The sequence below is a fragment of the Lactuca serriola genome, chromosome 8, assembly GCF_051521515.1.
Source record: "Lactuca serriola cultivar US96UC23 chromosome 8, Lser_US96UC23_V15, whole genome shotgun sequence".
NCBI classification, from domain to species: Eukaryota; Viridiplantae; Streptophyta; class Magnoliopsida; order Asterales; family Asteraceae; genus Lactuca; species Lactuca serriola.
Genome location: NC_136415.1, coordinates 117,088,485 through 117,115,716, shown reverse-complemented (window position 1 = coordinate 117,115,716; position 27,232 = coordinate 117,088,485). Strand labels below are relative to the sequence as shown.

Genomic DNA, 27,232 nt, shown 5'->3' with positions numbered 1-27,232 from the left:
AATGCCTTGGGGAATTAAGGAGGAAAATGTCTAGAATTGGATATGACTAAAGTGATTAAGAAATTGTCGAGGACAATCTAAGGTTTACCAAAGATTGGTTGCTCAAGGACAGTTGGAAGTATAGTGTGAATTTTGGAAGGGCCATATTGACATAGTCTGAAAAGAGGCAACTCTTGTTCAGAAGTACTAGTTAAAATAGGAATATAGAGTTGTCTCTATAGATAGAAGCAATCTGTGTAAGATTAGAAAGAACTCAGTGCAAGAAGCATGTTCAAAGCAATGCATACTTTGAACATAAGGCTTTGTGTCCATGGAGTAGGTCTTTATTGGAATACCCTGTACTTTGTACACATTCATTGCAAGAGGGTGGTGCATTTAAGCTTAAAATCTAACAGATTTTGATTTGGGAGTGTGAAATTAGAATCATTGAAAGTTTGGTCAATTGGTTTCTTTCACAAAAGTAAGGATCATAGATAAACATAGAGTGCATACTTGGTGTATGGCAAAGTTATTGTTTAGAAAAACATAGTGTACATGCTTGGAGCATGGGACAACTAGTGTTTTTTAATTCAAGTATAAAGTTAATAAAACCGAAACAATGAATAATGAATAATCAGTATGGTGATAAATAGAAAGTGTTATATTCATAGGTTTTGATACCATATTAGATTCATTTATTTGTGTGTTTCACTTTGCATGTTTTGACTTCCATAATAACTAGGTTATTCTTCCGGAATGACTAAGTTATTCAAAACCATCCACAGTCGGTCATATGTTGGAAGTAGATATGAATCAAGACTGTCATGGGTTGGCTTGTAGAGGTCCAAGTCGATGGACAAAGTTGTGCTACAACGCTCATGAGTGCTCATAAGTTCTGAGTATTGGATTCAACCCGCGCTCATTTGAATCACTTCATGGATTTTATCACGAGTGATCATGAGATGATAATATCTTATATTCTTCAAACCTAGAGATATGAGTTGTTAATATGAGTTGGTTATACATTGATTGCACGAAACCGCATTAGTAACACGATGTTATAAAACGTGTCTTTATGTATGATTCAACAAGTAGCAGAACAAGCCATATGAGTCGAAGTTTATCCATTCCTTTTACCTTCGGGATAAAAGCGATATCTGTGGGCCCCTCAATGATTTAGCGATGACACATGTGAGTGCTTGGCCAAGCCAGGACTGATTTGATTTGCTCAATCAGTCAGTCGTCATAAATCAGAAATCGGGAAACAACAAATGGACAGAGAGAATGATTTATAATCCATGTCTCAGTCCATATGATATCTAGAATGGAGGAATATATGATCCCTTATCTAATGGACAAGTCATTGACAAAGGCCAGAGATCATCGGCAAGGTCAGAGTTCGACGGGAGCTTTTAAGAGCTATGATTGCCAGTCGGTTCTTGAAATCATACGCAATAATACTTTCAGACTTATCCAAGCGGGAGACTGTTGGATTAATGTCTAAGTCCATAACTATAATTGGTAAGACTTGACCCGACCCGGCATGGTCCATTTGGGTTGCATGGCATCATGCATTTGGATAGACTATAACGAGAGAATGTAACATCCCAAAAATACGAGCCAAAAATTTCATTTTTAAAACATGTACTTAGTAAAGCATTAGGACTAAAACGTTCAACGATCATATCATTTCATAAAAGATATTGTATGTCCGGAAAACATTTTTATAAAACATAAAAGTGTTAGAGTACAAATCCCCAGGTGATATCATAATGCGGAATATAAAGCATGTGTATGATGTACCACTACCGAGACGGCTCCTTCCCCTTTGAAGAAGAGGTACCTTAAACCAAAACTGAAAACTGTAAGCACGAAGCTTAATGAGTTCCCCCAACATACCACATACCATACAATCACATAACATACATATATTGTCAGGCACATCTGGGTGCCCGACCTACCCCTTCGGCCCTCTCGACCGGATACTGTCTAGTATGTCTGGGAGCTGTCCTCCCCTTCGGTCCTCTCGACCAGATACTGACCAGTATATCTGGGAGCTTGCCTCCCCTTCGGTCCTCTCGACTGGATATTGACTAGCATATCTGGGTGCTGGTCTCCCCTTCGGTCCTCTCGACTGGCTCTAGGGACTATTTCACCCCCTACTACTACCACATAACACATATATCACATAATCTATCTAGCATGGCTGGGCATGTCCGCCCCTTCGGCCCTATCGACCGGTAATCTGGGGGACTATCTCCCCCTACTGTCACTAGCACATAGCATCATATCATACTAGCACAATAACATATCACAGGTAGTAGCAACCTTAGATGAATATCATAGAGACAATCATCTATCATACAATTCCTACTGGTGGGCCAGCATTGTGGCCGTAGACCCACCGCTACTGGAAGGTAACTCACCTTAAAGTAGCTGTTGATCGGTGTGGGAATTGACTGCCTACTGCTGCTGCCGCTCCGGAACTCCTCCGGCTATAATTCCCACAAAATACTCAGTCAAACACCGCTAATTGACCCTTGGGGTAAAATGACCATTTTACCCCTGATCAAATCAAAAGTCAAAGTGAGAGTCAACTTCCAGTCGACCCGACTCGCCGAGTTGGCTCACCAACTCGTCGAGTCCAGTCCATTGGATTGTCCTTAATCCCGTCTTTACTCGTCGAGCTAGGCATTGACTCGACGAGTTCGCCTTCTAAACTGATGTCCAAGTCCTTCATCCTACTCGCCGAGTTGTATGAACAACTCGCCGAGTTCATCTTCATTCGGTGAACACTTTATGCTGTGACTCACCGAGTTGTATGAACAACTTGTCGAGTCTGTTCTTGAACTAAGAAGGTTGCCTTGAACTCGCCGAGTCAGGGAATTGACTCGCCGAGTTCCTTCATGGATGAGTTCGGCTTCCAACTCACCGAGTCCACCCAGGACTCACTACTCTACTCGGCATAAACGAAAAGGGGGAAAAACTTTGGGACTCACGGCTCAACTCGTTGAGTCCGATGAGCGACTCGCCGAGTCTCCTACATGCAAATACTATACACTCGATCTTGCTCGAATCCAGTTCATGCCATTTACAGATCTAGGTTCTTAAGGCAGGATTTTCACGTAAAGTTTCCAACTTTACGTGTAGAAATGCATAGAATGGGGATTAAAGGTGAAATAAGGGCTAAGAAGGTAGATCTAGGACATTCAAGCAATTTACTCCCATAAAGGTTATAGATCTGAGCTTCTGGAGCTCAAACATGACTAGATCCAGTGGATAATCAACCTATTACGAATTCTACCTCAAGCACAAGCTTGGAAAAGGTTCAAGAAGAGCTCAAAAGGTGCTCTAATGGGGTTTTAAGCATACAAAAAGAATGGAGCAGAGATATACCTCAGAGAACTCTGAAATAGCACCAAGATATCTGGTCTCCTTCTTCTCTTCTTGATCCACTCTCCTTCTTCTCCTAAAATCTTCAAGAAATCACTCTAATCATTTCAATCTCACAAGAAACGAGTTAGGGTTTGATGTAGGGTGCTCTAAGGGTGAAAGGGGTGAGCTTGGGCCGCAAAAGCTAGCTTAAATAGGGGGCAAACCCTTGGGATTAGGGTTTCATCAGACAACAGGGACTCGCCAAGTCCGGAATATGGACTCTCCGAGTCGCCAACTTAAACATGCTCCGGATCCCGTCTCTACTCGGCGAGTCGGACCTACAACTCGCCGAGTCCAAGGCTAAAAATGAAAAATGCTAAGATAAATTTTACATACCAGGAAACAGGTGCTACAAATCTCTCCCACTTATTTTAGACTTCGTCCTCGAAGTCTGCTGCTCGATCCTGAAACAGCTTAGGGTAATGCTCCATCATTTCTTCCATCGGCTCCCAAGTCCACTCGGACCCCTTTCGGTGTTGCCACTGCACCTTCACTAAATCCACCCTCTTGTTCCTTAGATCCTTCAACTTTCGGTCGAGGATTGCGACTGGGCGCTCAATGTAATTCAGGCTATCATCAACATGTATATCCTCTAACGGCACCACCGCTGAATCATCCACAAGACATTTCCGTAGCTGGGAGACATGGAAGGCACTGTGGATCTGGCTGAGCTCGGCTGGCAGATACAGCCTATATGCTACCTTGCCCACTCGGGCTACAACCCTGAACGGTCCAATATACCTCGGGCCCAACTTGCCCCGCTTCCTGAATCGGATGACGCCTTTCCAAGGCGACACTTTCAGGAGAACCATATCCCCGACCTGGAACTCCAGGTCTGGTCGACGCTTGTCGACATAACTTTTTTGCCGACTCTGTGCAGTCTGAAGCCTGCTCCGAACCTACTGGATTCTCTCGGTCGTCTTGAACACCACCTTGGTGCTCCCCATGACCCTCTGGCCAACTTCACCCCAACATATCGGGGTCCTGCACCTCCGACCATACAACATCTCGAATGGAGGACGGTCAATACTCACGTGGTAGCTGTTGTTGTACGAGAACTCAGCCAAGGGAAGATAGGTATCCCAGCTACCACCGAAGTCTAGCACGCATGCCCGCAACATATCCTCCAAAGTCTGGATGGTCCGCTCACTCTGACCATCCGTCTGCGGGTGAAAGGCGGTGCTAAAGTGCAGACGAGTGCCCAACTCATCATGAAACTTCTTCCAAAACCTAGAAGTGAACCGCACATCTCGATCTGATATCACTGACACTGGCACCCCGTGCCGCGCTACTATCTCCCTGATGTAGATATCGGCCAAATTTTCGGTCGAGATACTTTCCTGAATCGGAATAAAATGGGCGCTCTTGGTCAATCGATCCATGATGACCCAAATCGAATCCACTCCTTGCAACGTCCGGGGAAGCTTTGTGATAAAATCCATCGTAATATCCTCCCATTTCCATAACGGGATGTCCAACGGTTGCATCTTGTCGTGCGGTCTCTGATGCTCGGCCTTGACCTTCCTGCAGGTCAAACACCACTCGACGTACCACGCCACATCCCGCTTCATGCAGAGCCACCAATAGTCTAGACGAAGATCCCTATACATCTTCGTCGCCCCTGGATGAATAGAGAATCGGGATTTGTGGGCCTCCTCCAACAAGATCTGGCGCACGCCTCCATGATACGGCACCCACACCCTACGGTGTAGTGTCAATAACCCCCAGCTATCATAATCGAAGGAGGTGACTTGACCCACTATTCGCTCACTCTTCCGATGTTCCTCCTTCAAAGCCTCCTGTTGAGCCTCCCGAATATGCTCCAACAGGGGAGTCTGATGGGTTTTGAGCATTCTAACACATCCTAAGTGTACATGCAACCCTAATAACCTTGGATCTATGTTTGTCTAATTATCATGCAAAGTTGAATTCCAAGGTTATATTCCTATCTAGCATACATGGGGAACAATTTTAACTTGAATCATAGATAGAATAACTTACCTTGTTGTTGCTTGAGTTCCTTGAAACCTTGTGAGCCTAGCACCCCAAGTGTGATGCCTCAAATGCTTCACACAACACCAAATGCTCTTGGGAAGACTCTTGAGATAACACACACTTCTCAAAATCGGCCAAGCCCTCTAGTTTCTTATGTCTACAACTTGTGTTGCCAATTTTGTGGAGAATGGGACTCTTATATAGTGTTGGCACATCTAGGGTTACACCATGTAAACCCTAATGTGTCATGACTCTTCATTTCCATGACCCATGGGTTTGTAACTCCCATGGAGCATCCATGGAGCATCCTATGGGTAGAACCCAACTTGATAATCCATGGAGCCTCTTAGCCCACTATACAAGATATGGATGAACCCATATATTTAATTAGTTATCCTTTGATCACTTAATTAATTCCAAATTAATTCTTGATCAAACTAATCAAATAATATTATTAATATATTAGAACTTATAATATATTAATAATCTCCAAGTGTTATTTCTCTCATTTAGTCTATCCAATTGCATGGTGCCATGCAACCCAAATGGACCATGCCGGGTCGGGTCAAGTACACACCCGAAATAGTTATGGACTTAGACACCTTATCCAACAGTCTCCCACTTGGATAAGTCTAATAACTATATCTCTAGTACTTCAGGAACCGACCGGCAATCGTAGCTCTTTCAAGGTCTCTCGGAACTGAGAAGATGATGATACGCCATTTAAGATAAGTGATCATATAATCCTCTGTTCTAGATATCATCCAGACAAATACATGGAACATGTCTTGCTTATTGTCCAGCATTTGTTTCCCGATTTCCGATTTGTTTGACATAGAACTTAATTGAACACATCAACTTAGTTCTGACCGGGCCCGGTACATGGGTCAAAACAAAATCATCGAGGGGCCCAGATATCAGCTTCTAATCCAAGAAGGAACAGATAAACTTCGACTCATATGTTTGTTCTACCACTCATTGAATTACACACAAAAGTATGTTTTATAACATCGAGTTACCAATGCGGTTTCGTACAGTCAATGCATAACCAACTTGTAAGTAACAAATCATATCTCTAGGTTTGAAGACTTATATGATATTACCGTCTCACGATCACTCGAGATAAAATTCCATGAAGTGATTCCAGTGAGCGTGGGTTGAGTCCAATGCTCAGAACTTATGAGCACTCATGATTGTTGTAGCCTTGTCCAAGACCTCTACAACCAAACATGACAGTCTTGATTCATATCTACTTCCAACATATGACTGACTGTGGAGGTTTGAATAATATGTTATACCAAACAAAATTATTCTGGAAGTCAAAACATGCAAAGGAAATATAGTAAACGCTCGACAAGAGATAGTAACACTTTACTCATAAATAAAACACTTTTTATTCATCATCAAATGTCAATTACACTTTACAAATTTCAAGATTATCTAACTACTGAATCTAATATCATCCTTCAGCCCTATGCTCCGAGCATGCTGAAGATGCTTAACCCTACTCAGTCCCTTCGTGAGGGGATCTGCTGGGTTCTCATCCGATGATACCCTCTTTGCCACGAGGAGTCCTTCTTCGATCCGATGTCTAATGAAATGGTATTTTCTGTCGATGTGTCTGGATCTCCCATGAACCCTTGGTTCCTTGGCTAAGGCAACAACACTTTCACTATCACAGAAAATTTCCATTGGCTCTTTAATAGCTGGTACAACTCCAAGGTCTCCAATGAAGTTCTTCAGCCATATCGCCTCCTTTGCAGCCTCGCTAGCTGCAATATACTCTGATTCACAAGTAGAATCTGCCACTGTCTCTTGCTTGGAACTCTTCCAAGAAATTGCTCCTCCGTTTAGGGTAAAGACCCAGCCCGACTGAGAGCGGAAATTATCCCTATCAGTCTGGAAGCTAGCATCACTATACCCTACAACAGAATCTGCCACTGTCTCTTGCTTGGAACTCTTCCAAGAAATTGCTCCTCCGTTTAGGGTAAAGACCCAGCCCGACTGAGAGCGGAAATTATCCCTATCAGTCTGGAAGCTAGCATCACTATACCCTACAACTCTCAAGTCATCACTCCCACCGAGGGTAAGGACCCAGTCCTTAGTCCTCCGTAGGTACTTGAGGATATTCTTTACCGCAGTCCAGTGTGCCTTGCCAGGGTTCGCCTGATACCTGCTAACCATGCTCAAGGCAAAAGCTACATCGGGTCGAGTACACGTCATAGCATACATGATCGATCCTACAGCCGAAGCGTAAGGTGTTCGACTCATTTCTGCTATCTCAGCCTCAGTGCTAGGGCTTTGTGTCTTTCTCAATATGGTGTTACTCTGGATGGGTAACTCTCCTTTCTTGGAATCCTGCATGCTGAATCTCTTCAGCACCTTATCCAAGTAGGTACTCTGACTAAGTCCAATTAGTCTTTTACTCCGATCTCTCAAGATTCTTATCCCTAGAATATAGGCAGCTTCACCAAGGTCCTTCATAGCGAAACACTTCCCAAGCCAAGACTTTACTTCCTGTAGGGTTGGAATGTCGTTTCCTATGATTAGTATGTCATCCACATACAATACCAAAAAGCTAACTATACTCCCACTAGCCTTGACATACACACAAGATTCATCTTCACTCCTAGAAAAGCCAAATTCCTTGACCTTTTCATCAAAGCAAAGATTCCATCTGCGAGGTGCTTGCTTCAATCCATAAATGGATTTCTCAAGCTTACACACTCTATTAGGGTACTCGTTGTTGACAAAACCCTCTGGCTGACTCATGTAAACATCTTTAGCCAACTTTCCATTAAGGAAAGCGGTTTTGACATCCATCTGCCATATTTCATAGTCATGAAATGCAGCTATGGCTAACAGAACCCGAATAGACTTAATCTTGGCTACCGGAGAAAAGGTCTCATCATAGTCCACTCCAGGAATTTGAGAGAAGCCCTTTGCAACCAGTCTAGCCTTATAAGTGTGTACTTTACCATCCATGTCGGTCTTCTTCTTGAAGACCCATTTGCACCCTACTGTCTTACGACCTGGTACATTTTCAACCAAGTTCCAAACTTGATTGTCATACATGGATTGTATCTCGCTATCCATAGCCTCTTTCCATTTTGCAGACTCGAGGCCTACCATGGCTTCCTCGTAGCTGTTAGGGTCATCTTGACTTACTAGTGTTTCATCACTAATAAGTGTCTCACCTTCTGCAGTAATATGGAATCCATAGTAATGCTCAGGTGCACTCCTAACTCTCGTGGAACGTCTCAGAGGTACAGATTTGTCAATTGGCTCAACAGGAGTTTCCTCCTCAAGTTGAGGGCTAGAGTTTGAAGTTCCTTCACCGCTTGATTCTTGAATTTCTTCAAGATCAATTTGCCTCCCACTGTCTCCTTGGCTTATAAATTCTCTCTCTCGAAAGACTCCTCTTCTTGCTACAAAGACCACATTGTCACTAGGTCTGTAGAAGAGGTAACCAAAGGATCGCTGTGGGTAACCGATGAAAATACACCTCTCGCTTCGAGGTTCGAACTTATCATGAGTCTCGCGTCTCACGAAAGCCTCGCAACCCCAAATCTTGATGTGGTCTAGTTTAGGTACTTTACCAGTCCACATCTCGTGAGGAGTTTTGGCAACTTTCTTTGTAGGGACTAGATTAAGAATATGGGCGGCAGTCTCTAAGGCATACCCCCAGAATGAGATTGGTAGCGTAGCTCGACTCATCATGGAACGAACCATATCTAACAAGGTTCGATTACGCCTCTCAGCCACACCATTCAACTGTGGTGTCCTGGGAGGTGTCAATTGTGAGACTATCCCACATTCCCTTAGATAGTCGAGGAACTCTGAACTAAGATACTCACCACCACGATCGGATCGAAGCATCTTAATGTTCCTACCCAATTGATTCTCGACTTCCTTTTTAAATTCCTTAAACCTCTCGAAAGTCTCTGACTTATGCTTGATCAAGTAGACATATCCATATCTACTATAATCATCAGTAAAAGTCAAATAATAACGATTAGCATCCCTTGTGGCATGTTTGAATGGTCCACACACATCCGTGTGTATAAGGTCCAACAAACCTTCACCCCTCTCACACGAACCTGTGAAGGGTGACTTTGTCATTTTTCCAAGTAAGCATGATTCGCAACTATCATCTGACTTTAGGTCAAACGACTCCAAGACTCCATCCTTTTGGAGTTGGCCTATGCGTTTCTTGCTTATATGTCCAAGACGACAATGCCATAAAGATGCTTTATCCAAGTTATTATTGGTAGAATCAATACACAAAACATTATTTCCTAAGTTATCTACAACAGATACAGCTTCATACACACCATCACAAGGTAATGCTTTAAAATAAAGAACATTATTAAAGAAAGCATCAATAGAACCAACTTCATTATTAAATGAAAAGGTAAACCCTTGTTTGTACAAAGCATGAAAGGAAATAATATTTCTTGCCATTCCTGGCGAGTAACAACATTTATTCAAATCTAAACTAAACCCACTACTTAGCGATAAAGTATAAACTCCAATCTTGGTAACAGGTATAGCTTTCCTATTCCCCATGATCAAGTTTATCCTTCCTTGCTCCACATCCTCACTTCTTCTTAGTCCCTGCAAGTCATAACAAATATGAATACCACACCCGGTATCAAGGACCCAAGAATTAGAATGGGGTGAGTTATTAGAAATGATAGTGTAAATACCTGCATGGTTGGGTTTGACTTTCCCATCCTTCACATCTTGCTGGTATTTTGGGCAATTCCGCTTCCAATGAGCTTTTTCATGGCAATAGAAGCATTCAGCCTCTTTTGGGTCAGAAGAAGGAGTAATGAAACCTTTCTTGGTTCCACTTGAAGAAGAGCCATCAAGGGTCCGAACCTTGGTACCCTTAGAAGAGCTCTTTCTCTTCCTCCCTCGACTTTTCCCGATTGCCAAAACCGGAGTAGAGTTTTGAGTAGGAGTGATAGCAACCGACTTCCCCTTAAGACCTGATTCTGCGGTCTTGAGAAGTCCCTGAAGTTTGCTGAGAGTGACTTCTTCCTTGTTCATGTGATATGTCATGCGGAATTGATCATAGCACGAAGGTAAGGAATGCAAAATAATATCTATTGCAAGATCCTCCGGGAAGTTCACATTAAGCTTCAGCAAACGATCCACATACCTTTGCATTCTCTGCATGTGGCTCGTGACGGATTCCCCGTCCTTCATCATGGTTGTTATCATGGAGCAAATGATTTCATACCTCTCTTGTCTTGCACTTTGATGGTATCTTTCCATCAAATCTTGGTGCATTTCATAAGGGTAGAAATCCTCATAAGACTTTTGGAGTTCTGCTGTCATCGTGGCCATCATGATGCAAGCCACTTTCGTAGCATCCCTTTCATGTGCCCGAAATTCAGCGATCTCCTGAGGAGTTGCAGTGGACTCATCAATCTCCTTAAGCTCCTTGTCAAGGACATATTCTTTGTCCTCGTAGCGGGTAATCATCCTGATGTTTCTGATCCACTCATTGAAGTTGGATCCATCAAAGGTGACTTTCCCACACAAGTTCATAAGGGTAAAGGAGCCATTAGGATTAGAGCCAGAAGCATTGTTGAAAGACATCTGAAGGAAAGAGAACAAGATTAGTTTAGATATAAGAGAGTCCTTAATAAAACACCCAAATGTAATATTAAGGCTAGGATCCAATCACAATATAATATAACTTAGAAGAGGTATGCCGTAATCTAAGCTATATCACATTTGAAAGGTAGGTGAATGACGATTCACCAATTTCCACCACGAAAACCGCAATATTTTAGTATTAGGTTTTTGAATGGTTCTTAGAAATTCCTAGATTCTTTGAGATTCAATGAACTTTTCAAAGGCATGTTTCAATCTCGAGTGTGCCCTCCAAGTTTTGTGACTGGGATACCGAGGATCACAAAACGAGGTGTGAAGTAACCATGCAAATCACTTGGTACCCTTAAAGTTTATCACTCAATCGATGTGCCGGTTAACCACACACGCTCCATCGATACTATAATAAACCCTAAGTCACCCTTTACCTACCTTGTTAAGTCCAAGTTAGTGTGCCGGTTAACCACACACGCTCCACCAACGACTTAATCAAAGTGTAAAGTCTAATTTCATGGAATAGCACCTTATTCACATTTTTCCTAAAGTAACTAAGATTGGGAATTTAATAAAACATTTAGTTACTTTATAATATTCATCATACTTTGAATGAGAATTAATAAGTCCTTGTCTTACCCGTTCGGCTAACGACCCTCCACCGATCAAGCAAGCGGTGGGTGAGAGTGGACACCCATTAAGTCACCATTTTATAGGCAACAACCTTATACCCACCTTATAGACCGGCTTCGTGAATGAGGCGTACTAGCGGTAAGACGACTTTGTTCTTATACATATATATATAATTATTAAATCATAATAATATAAGTATAAGGGTTGAATTTTAACTTTTAAAATTCTAGGGGTTGGAACTAAAGTTTTAACTTAACTTTACTTGTTCCAAAACTTGAGGGCAAGTTTTGTAAACTTTCAAAACTTTTCATTTCTTGTAACTTATGAGTTTAATAGGGTAATAAAATGAGGACTTTTCATTTTTCCTAACTCTTGTGTTCTTTTAATGGTTTTTAATCCAAGAGACTTTTGGTTTTCCATAACTTGAGGACAAGTTATGGACTCCATTAAAACACATTATGATCATGAATTAAACTACCACATAGGTTACAAATAATTCCTATGATCATCTAAACATCATAAGAACAAGAATATGAATATGAACACTTTCAAGAATCAAAATCACATTTAATCTTTGTAATTTTGATAACTAGTTGTTGTAAATGAGTTAGAAAAGACATTACACCTTCTAAAATAAGTTTTCAAGTACCAAAACATTTTAGGGTAATGATTCTAATCCATTTCCAGCAACTCAAGTCGAAATTCTGCACTCTGTCGACCCTACTCGCCGAGTGCATAAACCTACTCGCCGAGTAGGTTGAAGATACACATGAACTCGACGAGTCCTCCCCATGGACTCGCCGAGTCCATCAGTCAGACAGCAGATTTTTCGACTTTCTTCAACTTTTAAGCACAAATAACAAACAAACAAGCCTAGGCTCTGATACCACTGATGGGTTTTGAGCATTCTAACACATCCTAAGTGTACATGCAACCCTAATAACCTTGGATCTATGTTTGTCTAATTATCATGCAAAGTTGAATTCCAAGGTTATATTCCTATCTAGCATACATGGGGAACAATTTTAACTTGAATCATAGATAGAATAACTTACCTTGTTGTTGCTTGAGTTCCTTGAAACCTTGTGAGCCTAGCACCCCAAGTGTGATGCCTCAAATGCTTCACACAACACCAAATGCTCTTGGGAAGACTCTTGAGATAACACACACTTCTCAAAATCGGCCAAGCCCTCTAGTTTCTTATGTCTACAACTTGTGTTGCCAATTTTGTGGAGAATGGGACTCTTATATAGTGTTGGCACATCTAGGGTTACACCATGTAAACCCTAATGTGTCATGACTCTTCATTTCCATGACCCATGGGTTTGTAACTCCCATGGAGCATCCATGGAGCATCCTATGGGTAGAACCCAACTTGATAATCCATGGAGCCTCTTAGCCCACTATACAAGATATGGATGAACCCATATATTTAATTAGTTATCCTTTGATCACTTAATTAATTCCAAATTAATTCTTGATCAAACTAATCAAATAATATTATTAATATATTAGAACTTATAATATATTAATAATCTCCAAGTGTTATTTCTCTCATTTAGTCTATCCAATTGCATGGTGCCATGCAACCCAAATGGACCATGCCGGGTCGGGTCAAGTACACACCCGAAATAGTTATGGACTTAGACACCTTATCCAACAGAGTCACCACAGTCATCCTCATGCAAATATCCCTGATCGGGGCCGCCTTGCGGCTAAGTGCATCGGCCACCACATTGGCCTTCCCCGGGTGGTAAAGGATCTCGCAATCATAATCCTTCACCACGTCCAACCACCGACGCTGCCTCATGTTCAGATTCGGCTGATCCATGAGGTACCTCAAACTCTTGTGGTCCGTGTAAATGGTACATCGAACCCTGTAGAGGTAATGCCGCCAAATCTTGAGGGCGAAAACCACCGCCCCCAACTCCAAATCATGCGTCGGGTAGTTCGCCTTGTGTGGCTTCAGCTGCGCCTCGCATAAGCAATGACATGCCCCCTCTGCATCAATACTGTGCCCAAACCTGAGATCGACACATCACAGTATACCACAAAATCCTCTACGCCCTCGGACAGGGCTAAGATCGGCGCCTCGCACAATCTCTGCCTCAGAATCTCGAACGTTGCCTGCTACTCAGGCCCCCATCGAAAGACCACGGCTTTCCTAGTCAACCGTGTCAGGGGTACAACTATCTTGGAGAAATCCCGAATGAATCTCCGATAGTAGCCTGCCAATCCTAGGAAACTCCGAATCTCGGATGGAGACTTCGGAACCTCCCACCTCATCACGACTTCCACCTTGGCTGGGTCTACTGAAATCCCGTTCTGGTTGACGAGGTGCCCAAGAAACTGCACATCGCGCAACCAAAACTCACATTTGGAGAACTTGGCGTACAAGCTCTCCCTCTTCAGGGTCTCCAAAACCTCTCTCATATGCTCCTCATCTTCCTCCTGTGTCTTGGAATAAACCAAGATGTCATCAATGAAAACTATCACAGACCAATCCAACATCGGTCTACACACGCGGTTCATGAGGTCCATGAATGCGGCAGGAGCATTGGTGAGCCCGAACGGCATCACCACGAACTCATAATGGCCATAGTGCGTCCGAAACGCGGTCTTCTGCACATCCTCTTCTCTGACCCTCATCTGATGATAACCTGAACGCAAATCGATATTGGAGAACCAAGATGCTCCCTACAGTTGATCAAAGAGGTCATCAATCCTCGGGAGTGGTAACAGTTCTTCACCGTTACCTTATTCAGCTCCCGGTAATCTATACACATCCGATGCGACCCGTCCTTCTTCTTCACAAACAGGATCGAGGCTCCCTAGGGTGAACTGCTCGGTCTAATGAATCCCTTGTCCAACAGCTCCTGTAGCTACGTAGACAACTCCTGCATCTCAGGAGGAGCCAACCGATACGGTGCTTTGGCTATCGGAGCCGCACCAGGGACTATGTCAATCCTGAACTCCACCTGTCGCTCCGGAGGTATTCCAGGAAGCTCCTTCGGGAACACATCAGCATAGTCTTGCACCACTGGAACCTCGCTCACCGTCGCTATACCCGTCTCCTGGGTATCCATAACATACGCGACATATCTCGCGCAACCCTACTGAAGGTAGCACCTAGCTCTCGTTGCTGAACATACTGCAGGTCCACGCTGTGGCCTCTCGCCGAGAATCACCAACTCTCCCCCTCCTGGGGTCCTGACTCGCACTAGCTGCTGCGCGCAATCTATCACCGCCCCATTAGGGCTCAACCAATCCATGCCTATAATCACCTTGTTCCCCCGTAACGGGATGGGAACCAAATCCACCAAATAGCGCTCCTCAAACAACCTCAAAACATAATCCCTGAACACTGTTGATGCTCGTACCGATCGATCATCAGCAATCTCTACCTCTAAAGGGCAGTCCAACATGCCCGAAGACTCAGTAAACCTCTTGCTAAGCGCAAGGGAAACAAATGATCGGGTGGCACCCGAGTCAAACAACACCTGAACAGGAATACCGTTCACATGGAACGATCCAGTCACCACATCGGGTGCGGCGCGTGCCTCCTCTGTCGTCAGCTGGAACGCCCGGCTCCTCACCACTGGAGCCTCTACCTTGCCCTGCCGGCCATTTGTAATCCGCAGGGTAGCTGGAGCCGGCGCCTTAACCGGCGTTGATGCTGTCAACTGGGGGCAATTGGCCTTCTAGTGGCCCCTCTGGTTGCAATGAAAACACAGCAACTCCGATGTCTGAATCACAGGTGCAGGGGCGGTACAATCCCTGCTGAAGTGCCCCAACTTGTCGCATTTGTAGTAGCCTGACGATCCCAACTTGCACGCTCCCTCGTGCGTCTTGCCGCATTTCTTGCAGCGGCCCCGCCCCTGTTGGCCTTTCGGCCCCGCATCTGATCCCTTGGGCTTTTTCCCCGAAGCCCCCGTAACATGCCCCTCCTCAGCCTTCCTCTTCGGGATGTGCTCCAGATCTATCTCCCTCTCCCTTGCTCTGGCAATCATGGAGTCCAGGGTAGGGCAAGCTGAAAAACTGACATGCTCCCGAATATAAGCTCGTAGTATATCATGATAGCGAGTCCTCCTCATATCCTCATCACCCGCGTACTGGGGCACCAGCAACGCCCTCTCCCGGAACTTGGCGGTGATCTATGCCACAGTCTCCGTCGTCTGTCTCATATCTAGGAACTCCTTGGCCAGCTGCTGAAGCTCGACAGCCGGCGCAAACTCTGCCCTGAACCTGGTCATGAAGTCCGACCAGGTCATAGCCTCGACAGCCGAGGCCCCCAACGAGTCACCAACGGACTCCCACCAATCCGTAGCTCGATCTCTCAAACATCCTGCTGCATATCTCACCTTCGACCCCTCATGGCAGAAGCTAGTCAACTGCACAGACTCAATGTCTGCAATCCATCGCCTGGCAGCTATGGGGTCCTTCGCCCCATGAAAATCCGGCACACCACTGGCCCGAAAGTCCTTGAAGGACAGCGTGCGAGATCCTGACTGGCCAGATGCCATGTCGCTCCTGAATGCCCGGAGGCGATCCTCCATCATCTCCAATATCCCTTCCTTGATCGACCCGAAGATAATGGGGGTCGACTCAAGGATGCCTCTGGTGATCTCAAACGCGATGAGCTCGCGTAGCCCCTCATCTACTGGCTCGAAACCTGATCCCGAACACGATCCCTCTCCTGTACTGCCAACTGCTGGCCTCGAGCGTAGTACCACCATTCTCAAATACAAAAGAAATAACAACTGTTAGTGATACTGATACCTCTAGAGGGGTCACACCTACTACAAGTTCCTTGGTCTTATCTTGGCCTCCCTCGATTCGGGTACGGATCCTCTGCTTTCAGTAGTACGGGCCCATACTACCTTCCACATATATCCGTACCTTCTCCAAGGACTGCCTTGACTCCACCAGGTTCCTTTCACTACCGTTGATCTCTGCTACTTTTATCCTAGGCTTACCCTAGGGAACCTCTGACTCCACCCAACCCAGTCCTCAGCTGCTGAAGGTCTCTTGTTGATGCCAATTAGCTATTACCTAAATACAATCACATGCGACGATGCTCGGATAATCCTTCGAGTAAGGGACTCATCCCTACAATGGTTAGGACTCAAACAAGAGCTACGCAATAGGGTCAAATCCAACACTCTGAGATTATTCAGCCCTGATCACATGTGACCTTAACGTATTCACCTAACAGCTAACTCCCATCACTCAGAGCCCACATAGCACAAAGCAAACAGCCTTTGGACAAAAAGGAAACAATCTCAAGCAACTCTATCCTTGTAGAGAAAAACTGAACTAGCATACAATGCTAAACTTGTACTATCAGGCATCACCTAAACAGGCCATCCTACTGCTATCTACTCAGTTCTAGCATGCAACTTTTCATACACTGAAGCACATAAGGCATCATCCCTAGATCCTTAGTCCTATTCTAGCATGCTGTTCTACTGAAACTGATAAACATAACATAAGCTTGTATGGGTACTTTGGGGAATACTTACTTGAGCTCAGCCGGTCGCACACATCACACACTTCGTTCTTTCTTAAAACCCTTTACTTAGCCTTTTAGAAAACATTTTCTTTTTCCATAATCTTTTAATCCCTCGATTTGAGTTCAAACACCCCCGAAGGTGTGTCCGAATCCCTCAAACCAGGGCTTTGATACCATTTGTAACATCCTCCTCTGGAACGTATCACAATATTGTCCACTTTGGGCCACTCGGCATGAGGACTTCCCAGGGGGTCACCCATCCTGGTACTACTCCCGCCCGAGCACGCTTAACTGCAGAGTTCTTATGGGATCTGCTGCCCTCACGGCTTTAAAACGCGTTGTGACAAGGAAGGTATCCACACCCCTTATATGGAGATGTTTCGTTCTCCTTCCAAGCCGATGTGGGATCAGATCTAACCCACTTTCACCCCCCATTATAGGGTTCGAAGTCCCTGTCGAACACATCGACCCGTGCCCTGACTCTGATACCAACTTGTAACATCCCAAAAATACGAGCCAAAAATCTCATTTTTAAAACATGTACTTAGCAAAGCATTAGGACTAAAACGTTCAACGATCATATCATTTCATAAAAGATACTGTATGTCTGGAAAACATTTTTATAAAACATAAAAGTGTCAGAGTACAAATCCCCAGGTGATATCATAATGCGGAATATAAAGCATGTGTGTGATGTACCGCTACCGCGCCGGCTCCTTCCCCTTCGAAGAAGAGGTACCTGAAACCAAAACTGAAAACTGTAAGCACGAAGCTTAGTGAGTTCCCCCAACATACCACATACCATACAATCACATAACATACATATATTGTCAGGCATATCTGGGTGCCCGATCCACCGCTACTGGAAGGTAACTCACCTCAAAGTAGCTGCTGATCGGTGTGGGAATTGATCGCCGAGTTCCTTCATGGATGAGTTTGGCTTCCAACTCACCGAGTCCACCCAGGACTCACTACTTTACTCGGCATAAACGAAAAGGGGGAAAAACTCGGGGACTCGCGGTTCGACTCGTCGAGTCCGATGAGCGACTCGCCAAGTCTCCCACATGCAAATACTATACACTCGATCTTGCTCGAATCCAGTTCATTCCATTTATAGATCTGGGTTCTTAGGGCAGGATTTTCACGTAAAGTTTCCAACTTTACGTGTAGAAATGCATAGAATGGGGATTAAAGGCGAAATAAGGGCTAAGAAGGTAGATCTAGGACATTCAAGCAATTTACTCCCATAAAGGTTATAGATCTGAGCTTCTGGAGCTCAAACATGACTAGATCTAGTGGATAATCAACCTATTACGAATTCTACCTCATGCACAAGCTTGGAAAAGGTTCAAGAAGAGCTCAAAAGGTGCTCTAATGCGGTTTTAAGCATACAAACAGAATGGAGCAGAGATATACCTCAGAGAACTCTGAAATAGCACCAAGATATCTAGTCTCCTTCTTCTCTTCTTGATCCACTCTCCTTCTTCTCCCAAAATCTTCAAGAATCACTCTAATCATTTCAATCTCACAAGAAACGAGTTAGGGTTTGATGTAGGGTGCTCTGAGGGTGAAAGGGGGCGAGCTTGGGCCGCACAAGCTAGCTTAAATAGGGGCAAACCCTTGGGATTAGGGTTTCATCAGACAGCGGGGACTCGCCGAGTCCAGAATATGGACTCGCCGAGTCGCCAACTTAAACATGCTCCGGATCCCGTCTCTACTCGGCAAGTCGGACCTACAACTCCCCGAATCCAAGGCTAAAAATGAAAAATGCTAAGATAAATTTTACGTACCAGGAACCAGGTGCTACAGAGAAATAACACTTAAGGTTTGTTAATATATTATAAGTTATAATATATTAATAAGATTATTTAATTAGTATTGATCAAGAATTAATCTAGAATTAATTAAGTGATCAAAAGAAGACTAATTAAATATATGGGTTGATTATGTAAATCATCCATACTTGTATAGTGGGCTAATGCTCCATGGATTATCAAGTTGGGCTAAAACCCATAGGATGCTCCATGGTGTATTTGAACCCATGGATCCAAGGAAATGGAAAGTCATGACAATTAGGGTTTACACTAATTGTAACACTATATAAAGATCATACTCTTGCAAAAATCGGCCACTATGAAGATAGAGAAGGGCTAGCCGATTTTTAAGAAGTGTTCAAGTTTCTCTCAAGTTATTCCAAGTGTATTTGGTGTTGTGTGAGCCATTTGAGGTGTCACACTTGGGGCACTAGGCACTCAAACTTCATGAAGACATTCTACATCAAAGAGGTATGTATTCTATCTTGTTATATTCATTGTTTTGTATGCTAGATTAGGATAATACCTTGGATGTTCATATTTGCATGTATAATAGAGAAAACATAGATCCAAGGTATTTAGGGTTGCATGTACACTTAGGAGTGTTAGAATGCTCAAAACCCAACAATTTACTCATTAAATAAACACATAATTGCAAATTTGGTCCCTATGGTTTGTCAGAAATTAGTACTTTGATCCAAAATGTTTTGGAGTTGCAACACTAGTCTAAAAGGTTTCATTTGTTGTAACTTTAGTAAAAAAAACTGAACTTTTTTAAAAAGACAATTATGCCCTTACATTTTCCTTTTTCTTTTTATTTTCCATTTCTATATTTATAAGAAAACAAAAAATAAAAATTTCACCTGCCCTTACTATCCTACCACACCCACCATCTCTTTAACACATTTTGCTTCTCTATGTCTCTATCTCCTTTTAACACCACCACAACAACCAAGTGGAAAAACCTAAAATTCGTCGCCACCACCACTTGCCCGAAAAGAATAACGTCACCCCTACCACCTGCTGGAAAATCACAACACGACCACAAACATCATCTTCACATCACCTTCTATAAAACTAGTGTCACCTTCTCGAAAGCTCCATCTCCCTACAAACACCAGCCAACACCGCCACAAAAAGGTATATATGAAAACAAACAAATATATCCGTTTAAGAATAGATCCAAATCAAGAAGGGCATCGAACAGACATGAACCGATACCTTTGAGATAGGGTTCGTAAACCCTGAATTGATGAAAGTGTGAGCGAACGACGACGTTGGCTGGTTTGCAGATCCAGTGACATTGCAGTCCTACACTGGAGATGAAGAATGTTAGTCCAGATCTACAGTGATAACAGAGGTGACAGAGGTGGTTTAGATGGTCCGATGATGATCAGAGAAGCGTGTCCGAATGTGGATTGAAATTGGTGGAGGCCTGGTGATGGTGGAGATCTGGAGTAGTTCATGGTGAGCCGTTTGGAGCTTCTGGCGATTATGACTAAGGCTTCAAGTGGATCTAAAGGATTGAAAAGCATCACCACCTCTCTCTGACGGTGGTGGTCCGAATTTCCAAATCTGAAATTCAGAGAGCAGAAAGAGGAAAAAGAAAAAGTCTAGGTTAAGGTGGTTTCCAATGATAGTGGTAGTTTCTGGCATGGGTGGTGGTTTCCGACGATGGTGTTTTCCAGCAGTGGTGGTTTACGACAGTGATGGTTTCTGATGAAACTATATATATGTAACACCAAGTTTTAGGTAAATATCACTTTTTAGTTTTGGTAGTTAAAGTTTTAAATAATAAGTTTTGTGGTGACCACAACGTGGAAAAGGAAGCACCACGACATGGTCAAGGCCAGTTGCAATGCACATTTATTTTGGTCCCCAAGACGTGGCATGGTGTTAGCCAGGATGTGGCGACGGCCAGGTCGCAAAACCCTAATTTTCGGGCTTTAAACCCTATTTAAGGTATGTGAGGGCTAGGGTTTACACACCCTCAGCCTCCGTCACCACCCTTTCGACCTAAAAACAACCATAGCCACCTAGGGCCAGTCTAGAAGGTGGGTAACCCGGGCGACCGCCCAGGTTTCACGTCTCCATGGGGCCCAAAATTTCTGGGCTATAGTGTGTGTGTGTGTGTGTGTGTGTGTGTGTGTGTGTGTGTGTGTGTATATATATATATATAATTATTAGCTAAATGATTTTTAAGGCCTAAATTTGGTTCAAACAAAAATTAGATCAAAAGATAAACAATTTGGTTTGGATGTTATTGCTAAATGAACATATATGTCTATAGTGAAGAATAAATGATATTTTTTAATCTTTATTAAAATTGTCTTTGAGAGGCCTTTTTTCTTTTCGTCCTAGGCCCCATATACGTTTGGACCGGCCCTAAAGCCACCATTGTTGAGTTTTTGAGATTTTGTGGTGAATTTTGGTGAGAAGAATAAGAAGGCATCCATTGTGTGAAGATCTAGCAAGCAAAGTCCTCCTCCACCTTCTTGCTCATATTCAAGACCATTGTGAGTCTTCAAGTTCCAACCTTCATGCTTCATGCTTATAGATCTAGGTTTCTTTGAAATGTTCTTCAAGTTTGGCATAGTTTGAGTGGTTGGACTCCATAAAGTTGGCAACTTTATGGATCCTTGAGGTTCCATTTTAGGGTTATATGTTCCAGATCTAGAGTTCTATGGTGTTTTTGGTCTCATGTACAAGTTAGAGTTCACTTCTTCCATGTTCTTGGACCTAGTTTGGAAGTGATATGCATTGGAAATGCATGTCTATAAAGCACTGATTTTTATGATGCATTAGGAATATGAAAGCCTTCTAGAATGTATGGATGGATGGCATTGGCGATTAAGAGTTTAATGCTTTAAGATGAACAAAACAGCTCCCACGATGTGGATGTTTGGCCTCCATGACATGGCAACAGACAGTCTCCACGACTATTTTGTCCTAAGGCCACCACGATATGGCAGAAGCTTAGCCACGACGTGGCGAGCAGTTGGGAGACTTCTAACTATTTACTTTGACTTTAACAGTTGACTTTTGACAAACTTTGACTTTAGGTCAATTTGAGGGTTTTGGGTTGTAGTTTAAGAATTGGACCCTGATTGTTGTATAGGTGGCCTTTAGTGTCGTTTTTTTGGATTTTCATGAGCTATGCTGTTATCTACTAGATTTGAGGTGATTTTTTCACTATACATTATACTGCGTTATGTATCCTTGTATGTAGATGTTGGTATTTTGTAGTGATTTGTTTGATTAGTAGATCTGTTATGATTACTTGTATTCTTGGCTATTGTCTTTTTGTTTGTTTATGTCAATATGTTGTGATTGGCTTGAGGCGGTCCTGCTTTGAGTTGTAGACCAAAATACCCGGGCGGTCCAGTGTACGATAGGCCTTGCAAGGTGTTCCAGTTAGATTGTAGGACCAAGGGAGCGGTCTAACTATTTTAGGCGTTCTGAGGCGGTCCAATAGACTGTATGCTCAATAGAACGGTCCAGGCGGACTGTAGGCTCATGTGTGCATGTAGTGTATGTGTATTATTGTGTGCGATATTTTGGGGGAACTCACTAAGTTTTGGCTTATAGTTGTGGATTTAAATGTTTTCAGGTACTTCAGATGATCAGTGCAAGTCAAAGGCATGATCGTATACGTCCTCCTCTTGATTTATGTTTGAGAGTCAATATCGATACTCTGATTTATATGATTTTGTTTTGAAACAATGATTGATTACTTTATGGGTTTTTATGAAAATGTCTTGTAAAGTCAATTATTATGGTTTTTGGGACGTTACTATATATATATATATATATATATATATATATATATATATATATATATATATATATATATATATACTCTAATAAATAAAGGTTTTTTTGTCACATGTCACACTCATTGATTTGGCCACATGACATTTTGTGGTTATTTTCAATTAAATTTTTTCCATATGGCATTTTGTGGTTTTTTCCATTTTATTAAATTTCACATAATATTTAAATGTAATAATTGCAATAAATGTAATAATAAATACATATCAATTTCAATAATTGGCTTTCCTTCTAATTTTAAAATTTCTAAATTAAAACTTTATTAGTTTCTTTTGTTTATTTATCTAAATATTTGTTTAAATTTAAAAGAGAAAAAAAACACTTTAATTTTATTAATTCAATATTTTTCTAATTTTTCTTATAAATTCAAACTTTTTAAAATTTTAGAATTTTCATATTTAATTTTTTTTAATAAACTCATGTAATACATGGGGTCTTACACCTAGTACTCTAATAAATGAAAATCTTTTCTCCATATGTCACACTTTCATTGATTTAGCCACATGTCATTTTATGGTTATTTTCAATTAAATTTTTTCCATATGATATTTTGTGGTTGTTTTATTTTTATTAAATTTCACATAATATTTAATTAAATTTATTAATTGCAATAAATATAATAATAATTACATTTCAATTTCATTACTTGCCTTTTCTTTTAATTTGAAATTTTATAAATTAAAACTCATTAGTTTCGTTTGTTATTTATCTAAATTATTTGTTTAAATTCAAAAGAGAAAAAACACTTTAATTTTAATAATTCATTATTTTTCTAATTTTTCTTATAAATTCAAATTTCTCAAATGTTTAGGTGTTTATATTTATTTTTTTAAATGAACACATGTAAAACAAATAGAAAATTCAAAAATATCATTTCATACACATTTAATTATGAAATGGATTAATAAAAAAAAAAAAAAAAAAAAAAAAAAAAAAAAAAAAACTTATATTAGATATGGTGCAATTACAAAACATTTTGGATTAAAATCACATTTGTTAATAAACCACACAACCAAATTTGTAATTGTCTTAAATAAATATTATTCACGACCACATGGTTACAAAAAAAAATAATAAACAATATCTTCTAAACACCGACATCACATTAACCCAGAAAATACATGATTTTATATATGATTAATTCATGCTATGTTAATTTAATAAATAACCTACGACCATTTAAACATTTTAAATCAACTTCCAAAAATGGCACAAACAAAAAAAAACATCTATTAATTTATAATCACCAAAGCTTTCTTCTCTACACATATAAACAGTAATCTTCAAAATAAAAATTATAAGAAAAAGATTTATGTTCTATATTCTATAAAAAAAGGAAAAAACGTGTAATTCACATTTACTTTTACAGCTTTTGCTGTTGATTTTGGTATTGTTTGACCAAAAGTTGAGCATAAAGGATTTCATTCCAAGCATCAGGAACACCTGGTAAACACCAATGACTGCAATCTTGATAATGCAGCGGCGACTTAATCTCCTCCGCCGTGTAATGTTTTTTCCGGTAAACCGAAGGGTGGCCATCTTTCCGGAAATCCGTTAATCTTGTTATGTTCAGATACGACACTCTGTTTTTCATCCCTTTAAAAACCTTCTCCAGGACTATCATCTTGTCGGGATACGGCGTTAGGTAAGTGGTGTTCTTGATCGGCTCCGACTCATGGTCGCAAGCTCCGCCGGAATTCCACTGCCCTCCGCTGTCCAAACAGAAATTGATAGAAAAAACTTAAATATCTAAGTTTACAGAGATATAAATCAGGATAAAAGTTAAAACTTAAAACACATGATTATACTTACCTAAAATGGGAAGCAGAATAACCTCTGAAGAAAACCGAAGTTTTTTTAGGGTTCATATTAGCATCGACCCAATTTCCCCATGTTGTCATCGCTTTACGAAACGCCTCTAGAACGTTAAGTTCCTTATAGACATGGTTACCTTCTTGATAATAATCTTCCCTGAGAATTTCATAACGATTATTAACACCATAAAAAAATTGATGGTTTTGACGGAATTTAACGTCAGCTTTTTAATAGAAGTATATCGAGATTAATCACCCTTTGGAAGTCTTGTCGTGAGTCCACCAATGGCCGGTGTTGAAGACAACCACGTCGGCGGTTTTGTACTGATCGGCGGAGCTACTGATCAAATCGAGCCGGAGGGTCTCTTTTTGTGTTCCATTTTTGTCTTTGATTTCCCATTCTTGAACCAAGAATGGTGCCACAAAGAACTCCACTGTGCAATCATAATCCTATAAATTCATGATATAAAAAAGATTAAGATTGTTTTCGAGCAATGATCTCAGAAACTTTATCGAAGGAAAGAGACTAGAATACCTTGAATACGAAAGAATAAGAAGCTTCTGATCTGAAATGATGTCTTCCTGAAGCTTCATAAACCTTGGTTTGATCTTTAAGGGAGTTTCGAAGGATGCAAACTAATGATTCCCACATATTTCTGTTTAGAGAATCCCCTACAAAAACCAATCTCTTTCCTTTCAATAATTTCAACATTTTGCTTCCATCCAACCTATATATATATGCATGAACAAGTTCATTGTCATAAATCATAATAAACCTAAATTGAAAAAAATTGAAGATCGAAGTATGAAAATTTTGACATACCTTGGTAAACTACAACCGTTGGGCTTCCATTTGTAGTTTTGAAACCCTAAATCAGGCCTACCATTGGAGAAACAATTGAATTGTTCATCAATCAACGAACAAGAACCGGGTTTATACAATGGATATGAGTCGTCTCTTACCCAATCTCCATCAAATAGGTTACAGTTGACTAAATTCTTCACCAAATCATCAAACCCTTGTTTCTTTCCTAAAGAAGTAACATTTTTGGTGGTGATTTTATCTTCAATCCTTTGACCAGGACCACTTCCAGCACCATTTCCCCAAGATGTCGGCAATGATTTCTCGGAGTTTGGACTTGTTTTCATCCTATTTTCAGTGGCATTATTCGTTATTGAATTCTGCGATTCTGAAGCTGAATTCGACACTGTTTTAGTCGTCTGGTTCGTTACTGGTTGAGATGGTAAATTCACAATCGTGGTCTTGTTTGATCCGTGTTGAGGGGATGATTTAGATCCAGTTGCGATCTGGTCCGAATATGGTTGCGGTGGTGGAGACCCGATTGCGGTCTGATTCAACACTGGTTGAGATAATGGAGACCCGATCATGGTCTGGTTCGAGTCATTACTTTTAGTTTGATTTTGAACAATTGGAGGATCTTTAATCACATTGGGCGTTTCGAGATTCATAGTTGGAGATCTGGAATCAGTGGCATTTGAACTGGGTGAAGAAACTGTGGAATTTTGTAATGCTTCCGAAGAATTTGAAGGAAAAAAGTAAGAATAAATGGAAGAGAATTGAGATCCAGCAGACCCATAAGCACCAGAAGAAGATGATGAAGAAGTTGTTGTAGTACCATTTGCTTTAATACTTGTACTGATGCTTGTACTAGTGAAGATACTGGAAAACCATGGAGAAGAAGGATCTGGTGAAGGATTAAAGGCCAAGAAAAAAGTAACAGCAACGAAGATGGCGATGAATACGTAAGCAAAAGCTCTTGTTTTCTTGGTTCGAAATGAAAAGACGTTCTTCAACTTCAAATCTGAAACCAGAGTTCTTTCATTGATGGGCATATATTTAGTTGAATCCGCCATGAAAACGAAAAATGTTACGACACCCAGATACAGAAGACGGTGATTTTCACTTTGTGAAGTGTGTGAGAGAGGATGAGATAGAGATACAGAGAGGATCCAGTACCTTTTGGACTCTTTTTCCAGAGAGAGAAGAGTAGAAGAAGATGGAGAAGACGTTTATTTCTTTTAGGAAAGTGAGGAGCTTTTATTTTATTTTTTTAGTAGTATCTATTTACTCGTTTTCGTAACTAAATACGATTCAAAAAAAATAAAATAAAAAATACGATATGATTTAAAATAATATATAGTTTTGTATGTTCGTTAAAAGTGTTCTTAATATAACGAGTGAATGGAGTCGCACTCAGACATAGAAATAGCATGTAAAATAAAAAAGAAACAACAATAGAAATTCACACCATAAATGTTTAAAATGTAACATGTTACATTAATTATGACTTACAATTTCATATATATTTAAATTTTGTTTTATGAAATAGCTATCTAGAAAAATCATTTGTATTAGAATTTAGAAACGATCAAAAAAGATGAAATAGTGGCCAAAATTGGTGCTTCCGATACTTTACATTCTTCTCGGTTTGAGGGGGTTTATGAAATAGGTGATGGGAATAGAATGATTTACGGAAATGCCACTGTCGTCGATAGTATAGTCGGTGTCACGTGAGAGATTAATTTAAAGTGGGGGGTTTACTGTTTACAGGTCGGTGTTAATTTTCAAAGGACGATAC

General features: G+C 41.3%; 1 protein-coding gene across 1 annotated transcript; it reads right to left on the bottom strand.

The window, feature by feature from the left end:
* Positions 1-24,025: 24,025 nt before the first annotated feature.
* On the bottom strand, positions 24,026-26,717 carry LOC145066367 (protein trichome birefringence-like 1). The gene is made up of 5 exons (XM_079013598.1): positions 25,456-26,717; positions 25,168-25,360; positions 24,889-25,082; positions 24,631-24,789; positions 24,026-24,530 (listed from the first exon to the last, which is right to left on the bottom strand). Exons 1-5 carry the CDS (start codon positions 26,505-26,507, stop codon positions 24,182-24,184), a joined length of 1,947 nt encoding a protein of 648 aa, XP_078869724.1. The 5' UTR covers positions 26,508-26,717; the 3' UTR covers positions 24,026-24,181.
* Positions 26,718-27,232: the final 515 nt, after the last annotated feature.